The sequence below is a fragment of the Aethalodelphis obliquidens genome, unplaced genomic scaffold (genome assembly GCF_003676395.1).
Source record: "Aethalodelphis obliquidens isolate GAN/ISIS:26980383/991018 unplaced genomic scaffold, ASM367639v1 scaffold54, whole genome shotgun sequence".
NCBI lineage: Eukaryota > Metazoa > Chordata > Mammalia > Artiodactyla > Delphinidae > Aethalodelphis > Aethalodelphis obliquidens.
Genome location: NW_020837998.1, coordinates 318,909 through 336,538, shown reverse-complemented (window position 1 = coordinate 336,538; position 17,630 = coordinate 318,909). Strand labels below are relative to the sequence as shown.

Sequence of the window (17,630 nt, the reverse complement as noted above, 5' to 3'; positions counted from 1 at the left end):
AAACTAATGGTTTTTTGTTTTATTTTGGTTTGGGTTTTTTTGGCTGGTTATGCTCTGTATAGGTTTTTTTTTTTTTAACATCTTTACTGGAATATAATTGCTTTACAATTTTGTGTTAGTTTCTGCTGTATAACAAAGTGAATCAGCTATATGTATACATATATCCCCATATGCCTTCCCTTTTGTGTCTCCCTCCCACCCTCCCTATCCCACCCCTCTAGGTGGTCACAGAGCACAGAGCTGATCTCCCTGTGCTATGTAGCTGCTTCCCACTAGCTATCTGTTTTACATTTGGTAGTGTATATGTCATTGCTACTCTGTCACTTTGTCCGAGCTTACCCTTTCCCCTCCCTGTGTCCTCAAGTCCATTTTCTATGTCTGCATATTTATTCCTGTCCTGTCCCTAGGTTCATCATAACGATTGTTTTTCTTTTTTTTTTCTTTTTTTTTTTTACATTCCATATATATGTGTGAGCATACGGTATTTATTTTTCTCTCTCTTGACTTAACTTCACTCTGTATGGCAGACTCTAGGTCCATCCACCTCACTACAAATAACTCAATTTCTTTCTTTTTATAGCTGAATAATATTCCATTGTATATATGTGCCACATCTTCTTTATCCATTCATCTATCGATGGACACCTAGGTTGCTTCCATGTCCTAGCTATTGTAAATAGTGCTTCAATGAATATTGTGGTACATGACTCTTTTTGAATTATGATTTTCACAGGGTATATACCCAGTAGTGGGATTGCTGGGTCATATAGTAGTTCTATTTTAAGTTTTTAAGGAACCTCCATAGTGTTCTCCATAGTGGCTGTATCAATTTACATTCCCACCAACAGTGCAAGAGGGTTCCCTTTTCTCCACACCCTCTCCAGCATTTATTATTTGTAGATTTTTTTTTTTTTAACATCTTTATTGGGGTATAATTGCTTTACAATGGTGTGTTAGTTTCTGCTTTATAACAAAGTGAATCAGTCATACATAAACATATGTTCCCATATGTCTTCCCTGTTGCGTCTCCCTCCCTCCCACCCTCCCCATCCCACCCCTCCAGGCTGTCACAAAGCACCGAGCCAATATCCCTGTGCCATGTGGCTACTTCCCACTAGCTATCTACCTTACTGCGTTTGTTAGTGTGTATATGCCCATGACTCTCTCTCGCCCTGTCACAGCTCACCCTTCCCCCTCCCCATAACCTCAAGTCCGTTCTCTAAGAGGTCTGCGTCTTTATTCCTGCTTTACCCCTAGGTTCTTCATGACATTTTTTTCTTAAATTCCATATATATGTGTTAGCATACGGTATTTGTCTTTTTCTTTCTGACTTACTTCACTCTGTATGACAGACTCTAGGTCTATCCACCTCATTACAAATAGCTCAATTTCGTTTCTTTTTATGGCTGAGTAATATTCCATTGTATATATGTGCCACATCTTCTTTATCCATTCATCCGATGATGGGCACTTAGGTTGTTTCCATCTCCGGGCTATTGTAAATAGAGCTGCAATGAACATTTTGGTACATGACTCTTTTTGAATTTTGGTTTCCTCAGGGTATATGCCCAGTAGTGGGATTGCTGGGTCATATGGTAGTTCTATTTGTAGTTTTTTAAGGAACCTCCATACTGTTCTCCATAGTGGCTGAACCAATTCACATTCCCACCAGCAGTGCAAGAGGGTTCCCTTTTCTCCACACCCTCTCCAGCATTTATTGTTTCTAGATTTTTTGATGATGGCCATTCTGACTGGTGTGAGATGATATCTCATTGTAGTTTTGATTTGCATTTCTCTAATGATTAATGATGTTGAGCATTCTTTCATGTGTTTGTTGGCAGTCTGTATATCTTCTTTGGAGAAATGTCTATTTAGGTCTTCTGCCCATTTTTGGATTGGGTTGTTTGTTTTCTTGTTATTGAGCTGCATGAGCTGCTTGTAAATTTTGGAGATTAATCCTTTGTCGGTTGCTTCATTTGCAAATATTTTCTCCCATTCTGAGGGTTGTCTTTTGGTCTTGTTTATGGTTTCCTTTGCTGTGCAAAAGCTTTGAAGTTTCATTAGGTCCCATTTGTTTATTTTTGTTTTTATTTCCATTACTCTAGGAGGTGGGTCAGAAAGGATCTTGCTTTGATTTATGTCATAGAGTGTTCTGCCTATGTTTTCCTCTAAGAGTTTGATAGTTTCTGGCCTTACATTTAGGTCTTTAATCCATTTTGAGCTTATTTTTGTGTATGGTGTTAGGGAGTGATCTAATCTCATACTTTTACATGTACCTGTCCAGTTTTCCCAGCACCACTTATTGAAGAGGCTGTCCTTTCTCCATTGTACATTACTGCCACCTTTATCAAAGATAAGGTGTCCATATGTGCATGGGTTTATCTCTGGGCTTTCTATCCTGTTCCATTGATCTATCTTTCTGTTTTTGTGCCAGTACCATACCGTCTTGATGACTGTAGCTTTGTAGTATAGTCTGAAGTCAGGGAGCCTGATTCCTCCAGTTCCTTCTTTCGTTCTCAAGATTGCTTTGGCTATTCGGGGTCTTTTGTGTTTCCATACAAATTGTGAAATTTTTTGTTCTAGTTCTGTGAAAAATGCCAGTGGTAGTTTGATAGGGATTGCATTGAATCTATAGATCGCTTTGGGTAGTAGAGTCATTTTCACAATGTTGATTCTTCCAATCCAAGAACATGGTATATCTCTCCATCTATTTATATCATCTTTAATTTCTTTCATCAGTGTCTTATAATTTTCTGCATACAGGTCTTTTGTCTCCTTAGGTAGGTTTATTCCTAGATATTTTATTCTTTTTGTTGCAATGGTAAATGGGAGTGTTTTCTTGATTTCACTTTCAGATTTTTCATCATTAGTATATAGGAATGCCAGAGATTTCTGTGCATTAATTTTGTATCCTGCCACTTTACCAAATTCATTGATTAGCTCTAGTAGTTTTCTGGTAGCACCTTTAGGGTTCTCTATGTATAGGATCATGTCATCTGCAAACAGTGACAGCTTTACTTCTTCTTTTCCAATTTGGATTCCTTTTATTTCCTTTTCTTCTCTGATTGCTGTGGCTAAAACTTCCAAAACAATGTTGAATAATAGTGGTGAGAGTGGGCAACCTTGTCTTGTTCCTGATCTTAGTGGAAATGCTTTCAGTTTTTCACCATTGAGGATGATGTTTGCTGTGGGCTTGTCATATATGGCCTTTATTATGTTGAGGAAAGTTCCCTCTATGCCTACTTTCTGCAGGGTTTTTATCATAAATGGGTGTTGAATTTTGTCAAAAGCTTTCTCTGCATCTTTTGAGATGATCATATGGTTTTTCTCCTTCAATTTGTTAATATGGTTTATCACATTGATAGATTTGCGTATATTGAAGAATCCTTGCATTCCTGGAATAAACCCCACTTGATCATGGTGTATGATCCTTTTAATGTGCTGTTGGATTCTGTTTGCTAGTATTTTGTTGAGGATTTTTGCATCTATGTTCATCAGTGATATTGGCCTGTAGTTTTCTTTCTTTGTGACATCCTTGTCTGGTTTTGGTATCAAGGTGATGGTGGCCTCGTAGAAGGAGTTAGGGAGTGGTCCTCCCTCTGCTATATTTTGGAAGAGTTTGAGAAGGATAGGTGTTAGCTCTTCTCTAAATGTTTGATAGAATTCGCCTGTGAAGCCATCTGGTCCTGGGCTTTTCTTTGTTGGAAGATTTTTAATCACAGTTTCAATTTCAGTGCTTGTGATTGGTCTGTTCATATTTTCTATCTCTTCCTGATTCAGTCTTGGCAGGTTGTGCATTTCTAAGAATTTGTCCATTTCTTCCAGATTGTCCATTTTATTGGCATAGAGGTGCTTGTAGTAATCTCTCATGATCTCTTTTATCTCTGCAGTGTCAGTTGTTACCTCTCCTTTTTCATTTCTAATTCTATTGATTTGAGTCTTCTCCCTTTTTTTCTTGATGAGTCTGGCTAGTGGTTTATCTATTTTGTTTATCTTCTCAAAGAACCAGCTTTTAGTTTTATTGATCTTTGCTATTGTTTCCTTCATTTCTTTTTCATTTATTTCTGATCTGATTTTTATGATTTCTTTCCTTCTGCTAGCTTTGGGGTTTTCTTGTTCTTCTTTCTCTAATTGCTTGAGGTGCAAGGTTAGGTTGTTTATTCGAGATGTTTCCTGCTTCTTAAGGTGGGCTTGTATTGCTATAAACTTCCCCCTTAGAACTGCTTTTGCTGCATCCCATAGGTTTTGGGTCGTTGTGTCTCCATTGTCATTTGTTTCTAGGTATTTTTTGATTTCCTCTTTGATTTCTTCAGTGATCTCTTCATTATTAAGTAGTGTATTGTTTAGCCTCCATGTGTTTGTATTTTTTACAGATCTTTTCCTGTAATTGATATCTAGTCTCATGGCGTTGTGGTCAGAAAAGATACTTGATACAATTTCAATTTTCTTAAATTTACCAAGGCTTGATTTGTGACCTAAGATATGATCTATCCTGGAGAATGTTCCATGAGCACTTGAGAAAAATGTGTATTCTGTTGTTTTTGGACGGAGTGTCCTATAAATATCAATTAAGTCCATCTTGTTTAATGTATCATTTAAAGCTTGTGTTTCCTTATTTATTTTCATTTTGGATGATCTGTCTATGGGTGAAAGTGGGGCGTTAAAGTCCCCTACTATGAATGTGTTACTGTCGATTTCCCCTTTTATGGCTGTTAGTATTTGCCTTATGTATTGAGGTGCTCCTATGTTGGGTGCATAAATATTTACAATTGTTATATCTTCTTCTTGGATCGATCCCTTGATCATTATGTAGTGTCCTTCTTTGTCTCTTTTAATAGTCCTTATTTTAAAGTCTATTTTGTCTGATATGAGAATTGCTACTCCAGCTTTCTTTTGGCTTCCATTTGCATGGAATATCTTTTTCCATCCCCTTACTTTCAGTCTGTATGTGTCTCTAGGTCTGAAGTGGGTCTCTTGTAGACAGCATATATAAGGGTCTTGTTTTTGTATCCATTCAGCTAATCTGTGTCTTTTGGTGGGAGCATTTAGTCCATTTACATTTAAGGTAATTATAGATATGTATGTTCCTATTCCCATTTTCTAAATTGTTTTGGGTTCGTTATTATAGGTCTTTTCCTTCTCTTGTGTTTCTTGCCTAGAGAAGATCCTTTAGCATTTGTTGTAAAGCTGGTTTGGTGGTGCTGAACTCTCTCAGCTTATTTGTAGATTTTTTGATGATGGCCATTCGGACCAGTGTGAGATGATACCTCATTGTAGTTTTGATTTACATTTCTCTAATGGTCAGTGATGTTGAGCATCACTTCATGTGTTTGTTAGCAATCTGTATATCTTCTGTGGAGAATTGTCTGTTTAGATCTTCTGCCCATTTTTGGATTGGGCTGTTTGGTTTTTTTTTGATATTGATCTGCATGAGCTACTTATATACTTTGGGGATTAATCCTTTGTCAGTTGCTTCGTTTGCAAATATTTTCTCCCATTCTGAGGGTTGTCTTTTGGTCTTGTTTATGGTTTCCTTTGCTGTGCAAAAGCTTTTAAGTTTCATTAGGTCCCATTTGTTTATTTTTGTTTTATTTCTATTTCTCTAGGAGGTGGGTCAAAAAGGATCTTGCTGTGATTAATGTCAAAGAGTGTTCTGCCTAAGTTTTCCTGTAAGAGTTTTATAGTGTCCGGCCTTAACATTTAGGTCTGTAATCCATTTTGAGTTTATTTTTGTGTATGGTGTTAGGAAGTGTTCTAATTTCATTCTCTTACATGGAGCTGTCCAGTTTTCCCAGCACCACTTATTGCAGAGGCTATCTTTTCTCCATTATATATTCTTGCCTCCTTTATCAAAGGTAAGTTGACCATAGGTGTGTGAGTTTATCTCTGGGCTTTCTATCCTGTTCCATTGATGTATATTTCTGTTTTTGCAAGTGCCATACTGTCTTGATGAGTGTAGCTTTGTAGTATAGTCTGAAGTCCAGGAGCCTGATTCCTCCAGCTCCATTTTTCTTTCTCAAGATTGCTTTGGCTATTCGGGGTCTTTTGTGTTTCCATACAAATTGTGAAATTTTCTGTTCTCGTTCTGTGAAAAATGCCATTGGTAGTTTGACGGGGATTGCACTGAATCTGTAGATTGCTTTGGGTAATATAGTCATTTTCACAATGTTGATTCTTCCAAAGCAAGAACATGGTATATCTCTCCATCTGTTTGTATCATTTTTAATTTCTTTCATCAGTGTCTTATAGTTTTCTGCATAAAGGTCTTTTGTCTCCTTGCGGAGGTTTATCTCTAGGTATTTTATTCTTTTGTTGCAATGGTAAATGAGAGTGTTTTCTTAATTTCTCTTTCACATTTTTTATAATTAGTGTATCAGAATGCAAGAGATTTCTGTGCATTAATTTTGTATCCTGCTACTTTACCAAATACATTGATTAGCTCTAGTAGTTTTCTGGTAGCATCTTTAGGATTCTCTATGTGTAGTATCATGTCTTCTGCAAACAGTGACAGCTTAGCTTACTTCTTCTTTTCCAATTTGGATTCCTTTAATTTCTTTTTCTTCTCTGATGGCTGTGGCTAAAACTTCCAAAACTATGTTGAATAATAGTGGTGAGAGTGGGCAACCTTGTCTTGTTCCTGATCTTATTGGAAATGGTTTCAGTTTTTCACCATTGAGAACAACGTTGGCTGTGGGTTTGTCATATATGGCCTTTAATATGTTGGGGTAAGTTCCCTCTATGCCTACTTTTTGGAGAGTTTTTATCATAAATCGGTGTTGAATTTTGTCAAAAGCTTTCTCTGCATCTGTTGAGATGATCATGGTTTTTCTCTATCAGTTTGTTAATATGGTGTATCACATTGCTTGATTTGCGTATATTGAAAAATACTTGCATTCCTGGGATAAACCCCACTTGATCATGGTGTATGATCCTTTTAATGTGCTGTTGGATCCTGTGTGCTAGTATTTTGTTGAGGATTTTTGCATCTATGTTCATCAGTGATTTTGGTCTGTAGTTTTCTTTTTTTGTGAAATATTTGTCTGGTTTTGGTGTCTGGGTGATGATGGTTTTGGTGTCTGGGTGATGATCGCCCCGTAGAATGAGTTTGGGAGTGTTCCTCTCTCTGCTATATTTTGGAAGAGTTTGAGAAGGATAGATGTTAGCTCTTCTGTAAATCTTTGATAGAATTCGCCTGTGAAGCCAACTCGTCCTGGGCTTTGGTTTGTTGGAAGATTTTTAATCACAGTTTTAATTTCAGTGTCTGTGATTGGTTTGTTTATATTTTGTATTTCTTCCTGGTTCAGTCTCGGAAGGTTGTGATTTTCTAAGAATTTGTCCACTTCTTCCAGGTTGTCCATTTTATTGGCATATAGTTGCTTGTAGTAATCCCTAGTGATTCTTTGTATTTCAGCGGGGTCAGTTGTTACTTCTCCTTTTTCATTTCTAATTCTGTTGATTTGAGTCTTCTTTGTTTTCTCTTGATGATTCTGGCTATTGGTTTATCAATTTTGTTTATCTTCTGAAAGTACCAGCTTTTAGGTTTATTGATCTTTGTTATTGTTTCCTTCATTTCTTTTTCATTTATTTCTAATCTGATCTTTATGATTTCTTTCCTTCTGCTACCTTTGGGGATTTTTTGTTCCTATTTCTCTAATTGCTTTAGGTATAAGGTTAGGTTGTTTATTTGAGATGTTTCTTGTTTCTTGAAGTAGGGTTGTATTGCTATAAACTGCCCTCTTAGAACTGCCTTTGCTGCCTCCCATATTTGGGTCCTCGTGTTTTCATTTTCATTTGATTCTAGGTATTTTTTTATTTCTTCAGTGATTTCTGGGTTATTTAGTAGCGTATTGTTCAGCCTCCATGTGTTTGTATTTTTTTAAGTGTTTTTCTGTAATTGATATCTAGTCTCATAGCGTTGTCATCACAAAAGATACTTGATACGATTTCAATTATCTTAAATTTACCAAGGCTTCATATGTGACCCAAGATATGATCTATCCTCCAGAATGTTCCATGAGCATTTGAGAAGAAGGTGTATTCTGTTTTTTGTTTTGTTTTGTTTTGTTTTGTTTTGTATTGCGGTGCGCAGCCTTGTCACTGTTGTGGCCTCTCCCGCTGTGGAGCACAGGCTCTGGACGTGCAGGCTCAGCAGCCATGGCTCACGGGCCTAGCCGCTCTGCGGCATGTGGGATCTTCCCAGACCGGGGCACGAACCCGTGTCCCCTGCATCGGCAGGCGGACTCTCAACCACTGCACCACCCGGGAAGCCCTATTTTGTTGCTTTTTCATGCAATGTTCTATAAATATAATTTAAGTCCATCTTGTCTAATGTATCATTTAAAGCTTGTGTTTCCTTATTTTTCATTTTAGTTGATCTGTCCATTGGTAGAAAGTGGGATGTCAAAGTCCTGTATTATTTGGGTTACTGTTGATTTCCCCTTTTATGCCCATTAGCATTTGCCTTATTTATTGAGGTGCTCCTATATTGGGTGCATAAATATTTACAACTGTTATATCTTCATGGACTGGTCCCTTGATCATTCTATAGTGTCCTTCTTTGGCTCCTGTAATAGTCTTTATTTTAAAGTCTATTTTGTGTGATATGAGAATTGCTACTCCAGCTTTCTTTTGATTTCCATTTGTGTGGAATATCTTTTTCCATCCTCTCACTTTCAGCCTGTATGTGTCCCTAGGTCTGCAGTGGGTCTCTTGTAGCCAGCATATATATGGGTCTTGTTTTTGTATCCATTCAGCCAGACTGTCTTTTGGTTGGAGCATTTAATCCATTTACATTTAAGGTAATTATCGATATGTATGTTCCTATTCCCATTTTCTTAATTGTTTTGGGTTTGTTTTTGTAGGTGTTTGCCTTCTCTTGTGTTTCCTGCCTAGAGCAGTTCTTTTAGCATTTGTTGTAAAGCTGGTTTGGTAGTGCTGAATTCTCCTGGCTTTTGCTTGTCTGTGAAGTTTTTAATTTCTCCGTCGAATCTGAATGAGATCCTTGCTGGGTAGAGTAATCTTGGTTGTAGGTTTCTCCCTTTCATCACTTTAAATATGTCCTGCCACGCCCTTCTGGCTTGCAGAGTTTCTGATGACAGATCAGCTGTTAACCTTATGGGGATTCCCTTGTATGTTATTTGTTGCTTTTGCCTTGTTGCTTTTAATATGTTGTCTTTGTATTTAAATTTTGATAGTTTGATTAATATGTGTCTTGGCATGTTTCTGCTTGCATTTATCCTGTATGGGACTCTCTGTGCTTCCTGGACTTGATTGACTATTTCTTTTCCCATATTAGGTAAGTTTTCAACTATAATCTCTTCAAATATTTTTCAGTCCCTTTCTTTTTCTCTTCTTCTTCTGAGACCCCTGTAATCGAACATTGGTGCATTTAATGTTGTCCCAGAGGTCTCTGAGACTGTCCTCAATTCTTTTCATTCTTTTTTCTTTATTCTGCTCTGTGGTAGTTGTTTCCACTAGTTTATCTTCCAAGTCACTTACCTGTTTGTCAGTTGTTCTGCTATTGATTCCTTCTAGAGAATTTTTAATTTCATTTATTGTGTTGTTCATCATTGTTCGTTTGCTCTTTAGTTCTTCTAGTACCTTGTTAAACGTTTCTTGTATTTTTTCCATTCTATTTCCAAGATTTTTAGATCATCTTTACTATCATTACTCTGAATTCTTTTTCAGGTAGACTGCCTATTTCCTCTTCATTTGTTAGGTCTGATGGGTTTTTACCTTGCTCCTTCATTTGCTGCATATTTCTCTGTCTTTCCATTTTGCTTAACTTACTGTGTTTGGGGTCTCCTTTTTATAGGCTGCAGGTTTGTAGTTCCTGTTTTTTTTGGTGTCTGCCCCCAGTGGGTAAGGTTGTTTCAGTGGCTTGTGTAGGCTTCCTGGTGGAGGAGACTGGTGCCTGTGTTCTGATGGGTGGGGCTGGATGTAGTCTTTCTGCTGGGCAGGGCTGCATGCAGTGGTGTGTTTTGGGGTGTCTTTGAACTTAGTATGATTTTAGGCAGCCTCTCTGCTAATGCGTGGTGTTGTGTTCATTTCTTCCTAGTTGTTTCGGCATGCAGTGTCCAGCACTGGAGCTTGCTGGCCGTTTGGTGGAGCTGGGTCTTAGCATTGAGATGGAGATCTGTGGGAGAGCTCTCACCGATTAATATTACATGGAGCCTAGAGGTCTCTGGTAGCCCAGTGTCCTGAACTCGGCTCTCCCACCTCAGAGGCTCAGACCTGACACCAGGCCCGAGCACCAAGACCCTGTCAGCCACACAGCTCAGTAGAAAAGGGAGAAAAAAAGAAAGAAAAAAAATTAATAAAATAAAATTATTAAAATAAAAGAATTGTTAAAATTTAAGAAATATTTAAAGTAATAAGAAAAAAGAAGAGATCAACCAAACTAATAAATCTATGAATGATAACAAGCACTAAAACCTATACTAAGATAAACATAAAAATCAGAAACAAGTCAATTGCAGACAGCAAATCCCAAGTCTGCAGTTCTCCCAAAGTCCACCGCCTGAGATTTGGGTTGATTCCTTGTCTATTCAGGTATTCCACAGATGCAGGGTACCTCAAGTTGATTATGGGAGTTTAATCTGCTGCTCCTGAGTCTGCAAGGAGAAAATTCTCTTTCTCTTCTTTCTTTGTACAGCTCCTGTGGTTCAGCTTTGGTTTTGGCCTCACGTCTTCCGTGTAGGTTGCCCTCAGGCTTCTGTTCCCACCCAAACAGGATGGGGTTAAAGCATCGGCTGATTAGGGGCCTCTGGCTCACTCAGGCCGGAGGGAGGGAGGGGTAAGGTAGTTATAATTGGAATGCCAGATGAGCCTGCTGCAGCAGAGGCCAGAGTGAGTTTGCAACAGCCTGAGGCGTGCCTTGTGTTCTGCTGTGGGGTTTGTCCCTGGATCACAGGACCCTGGCAGTGGTGGGCTGCACAGGCTCACAGGGCAGTGCGGCAGCGTGTGGGTAGTGACCTGTGCTTGCACACAGGATTCTTGGTGGCTGCAGCAGCAGTGTTAGCATTTCGTGCTCATCTCTTGTGTCTGAGCTGGTAGCCGGAGCTCATGCCCATCTCTGGAGCTAGTTTAAGCGGTGCTCTGCTTTCTGTGGGCAGACAGGGAAGGAATCCCCTCTCCTCGCGCTCCCCAAAACAATGGTCTCTTGCCTCTTAGGCAGGTCCAGAGTTTTTCCTGGACTCCCTCCCGGCTAGCTGTGGCGCACTAGCTCCCTTCAGGCTGTGTTCATGCAGCCAACCCCAGTCCTCTCCCTGAGCCCGAGCCTCAGGTCCCAGCCCCCGCCTGCCCTGGCTGGTGAGCAGACAAGCCTCTTGGGCTGGTGAGTGCTGGTCGGCACGGATCCTCTGTGCGGGAATCTCTCCGCTTTGCCCTCTGCACCCCTGTTGCTGCACTCTCCTCTGTGGCTCTGAAGCTTCCCCCCCCGCCCACTCCCCATCTCCACCAGTGAAGGGGCTTCCTAGTGTGTGGAAGCTTTTCCTCCTTCACAGCTCCCTCCCAGAGGTGCAGGTCCCATCCCTCTTCTTTTGTCTGTTTTTTCTTTTGCCCTACCCAGGTACGTGGGGATTTTCTTGCCTTTTTGGAGATCTGAGGTCTTCTGCCAGCGTTCAGAGGTGTTCTGTAGGAGCTGTTCCACATGTAGATGTATTTCTGATGTATTTTTGGGGAGGAAGGTGATCTCCGCATCTTACTGCCATCTTGAAGGTCCCGCCCCAAAAGTAATGGTTTTGATTGATTATTTAAATTTCCTTTTTTTTGTAGTTAAGCTGTTTTTTTCTTTTCCCCCTTATTTAAGATGTAATATTTACATTTTTTAATATTTATCGAGTTATAGGTACTTAAAGGTATCTCAGTATAGGAATTAGTGAAATCTGTTGCATTTATCCATTTGGTTAAATTCAAAACATGCTAGATAATACTGTTGAAATTGTTTTTGTCTCTCTGAAGTTGATTATGAGATATATTGAAAGATTAAATCAGTCTCACATGCATGCTAGCAACAACCATCATCCTCACTTCTTGAGAAAGACGTATCATATAAATCTAGATAGCTAGGATTACAGAGACCGTATAATTTCACTCTTTGGGTGGACATGCATAGCCAGTCTTTTTCTTTTTTAGTTTATGAGGAGGTCCAGCAGGCTGGTTTCTTCTTAATAACCACCTGGCCTTATGTAAAGCTATAGTCTTTTATCCAAAACCCTTGGGGCCTGGTGTGTTGTTATTTGAATTTAAAAAAATATATTTTAGAAAGTAATACAGTATATATGCTAGCTGATATTTTATATATGATGTAACATTCTTAACAGGGTCTGAAGAGTCACTCTATAATTAAACATATTAATATTTCTGCAGTGAGATGTATGAATATTCACATTAACTGGGACAAGCGGATGGAAGAGCCTTGTATCAGTTTGGGTCAGTTATGAAAAAACTTTGGATTCCAGAATTTTTTGAACTTTGAATTTCAGATAATCAGTGGTGAACCTATAATAAAGTGTGTTATGTATTATAATATTAATAGGTATAATGCTTTTTACAAATAATTTAAAATATAACAAAATTATATGTCTTTATTTAGTGTTTATCAGTTTTTCCACTATTTCACCTTTTATTTCATTCTCTAAAATATTTTCTTTGTACAGCTGTTGTATTCTCGAGGATTGCTAATTGATCTTCTAATCAAATCTAATGTTAGTCGATATGCAGAGTTCAAAAATATTACCAGGATTCTTGCATTTCGAGAAGGAAGAGTGGAACAGGTACTGTGCTGAGCAAGTATTGTAACTGGGTATGATTTTGAGTTACTGTGTTTTATTTGGGAAGGATAAGCAAATACGATTGTTATTTTCCTGGTAAAGCAGCAAAATCCAATCCTGCATGGTGATTAACAACTGTAAATAGTAAGAGATTGCCAATTAAAATGTCTAATGTTAATTTTCTCATGATTTATTCTGCAGCTTGATGTTGGTGTTGAGAAAGTGTTAATTTCAGACACCGTTGCTAGATTTGAGCTGTCATTTGTTCCCAGTTAGGGGTGACATGCTGGTGGCCTTCTAATGGCCTAAAGAGCAACTTGGCAGGATTAAGTAAGAGAGCTCACAAGTTAATTAGCTCTGAAGTCAACAGCGATGCCATAAGAACTGATGGAAAGTAACATGAAACAGCCTGATTAGAAAGGAAATAATAATCTTGTTATACTTAAAGGGAAAGAAAACGTCATTTGGAATACTTGTATCACTAGGAAGCAGTTTCTTAACTTTTAAAATCATGTTTTTCAGGTTCCTTGCTCCAGAGCAGATGTCTTTAATAGCAAACAACTTACTATGGTAGAAAAGCGAATGCTAATGAAGTTTCTCACATTTTGTATGGAGTATGAGGAACATCCTGATGAATATAAAGGTATTGTTTTTCATTAAATTTGTTTTCTTACATTATTTGAGAGTTCTTATTATTTTAATATGCTTGCTCTGATTTAATGAGCCACTCGCTATGCTTTTAAAATATTTTTACTTTGCACTGTCCAATAGGTTAGCCTCTAGCAAAATGTAGCTATTTAAATTTAAATTAATTAAAATAAAATAAAATTTAAAATTTGTTCCTCAGTCTCACTAGCCACACTTCAAGTGCTCAGTGGCCACACGTGGCTAGTGGCTACTATGGCTACAGTGCAGCTGTAGAACATTTTCATCATGACAGCAATTCTGTGCTGGGTGTTCATTTTTATTCTTGTTAATTAAACACTGCAGTCAACTGGTTCTTCATAGATGATACTCCCTTTTCATTATCCATTAATTTTTTAATCATTTTTTAAAATTGAAGTATAGTTAATTTACAATGTTATGTTAGTTTCAAGAGTACAGCAAAGTGATTCAGTTATATTATATATATATATATTCTTTTTCATATTCTTTTCTGTTATAGTTTATTGCAAGATATTGAATATATTTCCCTGTGCTATACAGTAGGTCCTTGTTGTTTATCTATTTTACATATAGCAGTGCATATATGTTACTCTCCCACACCCCATCCATTAATTTTTTTATCAGTCATTAAAAAATCAGTATGTTTTTTCATTTTTCCAGGATCACTTTTGCTTGAAATGTTGAATTATTTATTTTGATTGATTAAAAACAAGCTAGATAGTATGGGGGTGGGAAACCCCTGGATTAGGCGAAGATATGGATGGTTTCTAGTCTTGGCTTTGACCCATCTCACTGTGTGATCTGGGACCAGTTACTTCAGAGTTCGTTGAAAGTTGAATACACCACTTTAATATCAGAGCTTTACACTTAAAGTGCATTGAGCTGGAAGAGTTATCCAAAATAGGAATATACTGACAATTCACTTATAAAGTTACAATGAGAAATACAGCAGTTTTTTTTATATTAGATGGAATATTAAAAGTCTAGCGCTTGTTCTTAAAGCTTCAAGTCCATTAGATACTGCCAGATTATTCTCCACAGTAGTATAAACTTATATTCTCTTAGGAAATTTTTATAATTTTTGTTTATATTATTTCTATGAAGTTTTTGTCTACCAATAACAGTCCAATTACATTTTTTCTGTTCTTGGCTTAAAGGAATAGTATTTAGGGGATCCTTATGTTTTGAGGTGTGATTATAAGGCAGTAAGACTGATTCCACTAGCCATACAGAAATTATTTTCATTACCTTTTAGTCATAGTTCATTGTTTGCAGTTTTAGGAAGAAATAGCAATTCAAAAAAAACAAGTATTACTCTATCGTTTTCACCAAAAAATTGCCATTTGTCATATTTAATATTTCAAAGTATAATTATTGGCATTATTCTGCAGTTTTAATAATAAAGTTAGATTATTGCCAACTGTGGAAACCTGTTGTGATGATTTAATTATTTAATACTTTTAATATTATTTAATACTTTTCTAATTTTTTAAATCCATAAAATACTAAACAAAGAATCATCATTTAAAGCTAAATATTGTATCGTCAGTCCAATTAGGATAGTGAGATTGTTTCTAGTTTTTTTTTGTCCCCCCACAATCAATAGTCTCTGTTTAAAATGTAATAATATTACCACCTGTGTCCTTTGCCAAGTGTTTTAAACAGATCTGATCTCATTTTTGTGCAATGGTTTTAAGTGGAAATTTGGGTTTGATTTTAATTGATAAATTTTCATCTTTCTTTTCATAGCCTATGAGGAAATTACATTTTCTGAATATTTAAAAACTCAGAAATTGACCCCCAACCTCCAATATTTTGTCCTACATTCAATTGCAATGACATCAGAGACAGCCAGCAGTACTATAGATGGTCTCAGAGCTACCAAAAACTTTCTTCACTGTCTTGGGCGGTATGGCAACACTCCATTTTTGTTTCCTTTATATGGCCAAGGAGAACTCCCTCAGTGTTTCTGCAGGTAAGACAGGCATTGGTTTTCTTATCTCTTTTAAACTGATACTTGAATAACAGATGAAAAATAGAAAGACAAAAATGAGATTTAGTCAAGATTTAGTATATGCAAACATATACTTTGTTGTTCTACTCTTTTATAATCTATTTGCCTGCCTACCTACTTACCTAAATGCTATAATCAGTCTGGCCTGTTTTTGAACTTTATAAAATAGAGTCATACTGTAAATTCCATTTTCCACTCAGTATTATGTTTCAAAGCATCATCCTTGTTGTGTGTGGTTATAGTTAAACTTATTTTCATTGCTACATAGTATTCCATTTTGAATACACCACAAGTTATTATTCCATTTTTCTGTTGATGGACACAGGGTTTTTCCAGTTTTTTGTTGTTATTAACATCCTGTGTATGTTTCAGAGTATACAAGTTCAAGATTTTCTCTAGTATACATATCTAGGAGTGGAATTACTGAGTCATGGGATATATGAAGGTTCATACAAGATAGTGTCCAGTTGTTTCTCCAGAGAGTTGTACCAGTTTACCTCCCCCAGCAGTATAGTATATAAGAATTCTCATAGCTCTACATCTTTGCCAACATTTGGTGTTATCAGACTTTTTAATTTTTGTCAGTCTAATTCACCTAAAGTATCATCACATTGTATTTTTATTTTACATTTCCTGGATTACTAATGAGGTTGAGCGTCTTCTCATATGATTATTGGCTATTCATGTTTTCTCTTTTGGGAAATGCTTGTTCATGTCTTTTATCCATTTGTCTCTTGGGTTGTTGTCTTTTTCTTATTGATTTGTAGGTGTTTTTATATATTCTGAATACTGATCTTTTCTCAGTTAAATGTGTTGCATGTATCTTGCCTTATGGTATTTATGATGCGTGGAGGTCATTAAGATTAATGTAGTCAAATATAGCAATCTTTTCTTTTATACTTAGAACTTTTGGGGGTAGTAGAGCATGGTAGTTAAGAACCTGGACTATGGAAACAGACTGCATAGATTTAAATCCTGGCTCCTCTATTTATTAGCCATGTAACCTTGGACAAGTTTCTCAATCTCTTTATTATGTTTTGAAAGAATCAACTTTTGGGTTCTTTGATTCTCTGTATCCTAGTTCATTAATTTCTGGTCTTTATTATCCTTTATTTTGCTTTCTTTGGGCTTTGTTCAACTCATCCCTCCCCTCCCCTGCCCTTGCAAATTCTTAGGCTGAAACCTAATGAGTTAAATAGTCACCTTTTTAATTTTCTAATATAAGCATTAATATGGTAAAGTTCTAACTATTGTTTTGAATCTTACACAGTTATTATATATTATTTTCATTTTAATCCTAATTATCTTAATTTCCATTCTGATTTCTTCATTGACCCATGAGTTATGTATTTTTAAATAGCTAATCTGGTTGATTCTTCTGCTCTTACCATCTCATTTAATTCTACTGTGTATAGAAAATATGTTTTTATGGTACTAATTCTTTGAACTTTATGACTTAGTATGTCATCAATTTTTATAATTTTTCCACATGTGCTCAAGAAGAATGTGTTTATCTAGTTGTTGGTTACAGGGCTCTCTAATTATTGCTCTTGAAGTCTGATAAGTCAAACTTCGAGTTGTCATTTTCAAACTTTATTTTTATTGAAGTGTTTTTTCTTTGATCTGTCAATGATAAGAGTGATGTGTTTTGAAATCTCCCATTATGATTTTTGATTTGTCAGTTTCTCCCTATAATTCTATCAATTTTTACCTTATATTTATTTTGAGGCAATTTATTAAGATTATATAAATTTATAATTGTTTAATCTTCCTGATGAATTTAATGTTTTGTATAGTCTACTGACTTTCTCCATCCCTAATAATACATTTTTTTCTTAAAGTCTAGTTTATCTAATATCAAAGAGCTACTCCAACTTTTTAATATTTGCCTGTTATATCTTTCTCCATCCCTTTATTTTTCAACTATATTTAGAGCTCTAAATAGCATATTATTACATATTTTTAATTCCATCTGACAATTTCTATCTTTTACCAAGTAGTGTAAGTGCAGTTAACAGGAGTCTGTTCCTTCCTTCAGAAGTATATAATTTTAAAAGTTCCTCTAGTTTATGCTCTGGGCAGTTAATGCTTTCTAGTTTGTGTGCATATGAAAATAACTTTTTTTTTTTGCCTTTTTTCTTGAGTGAATATTTGTTAGGTAAACATTTCTATGTTGG

At 36.6% G+C, this 17,630-nt stretch overlaps 1 protein-coding gene across 2 annotated transcripts in view; it reads left to right on the top strand.

Annotated features, from left to right (window-relative positions):
* Positions 1-17,630, top strand: part of CHM (CHM Rab escort protein) — a 201,709-nt gene that overhangs the window by 81,038 nt on the left and 103,041 nt on the right. For both annotated transcript variants that reach the window (XM_027086060.1, XM_027086061.1), the window contains exons 6-8: positions 12,660-12,776; positions 13,296-13,416; positions 15,189-15,414. In XM_027086060.1, the coding sequence (XP_026941861.1) occupies positions 12,660-12,776; positions 13,296-13,416; positions 15,189-15,414 (464 nt within the window). The remainder of the gene's footprint in view (positions 1-12,659; positions 12,777-13,295; positions 13,417-15,188; positions 15,415-17,630) is intronic.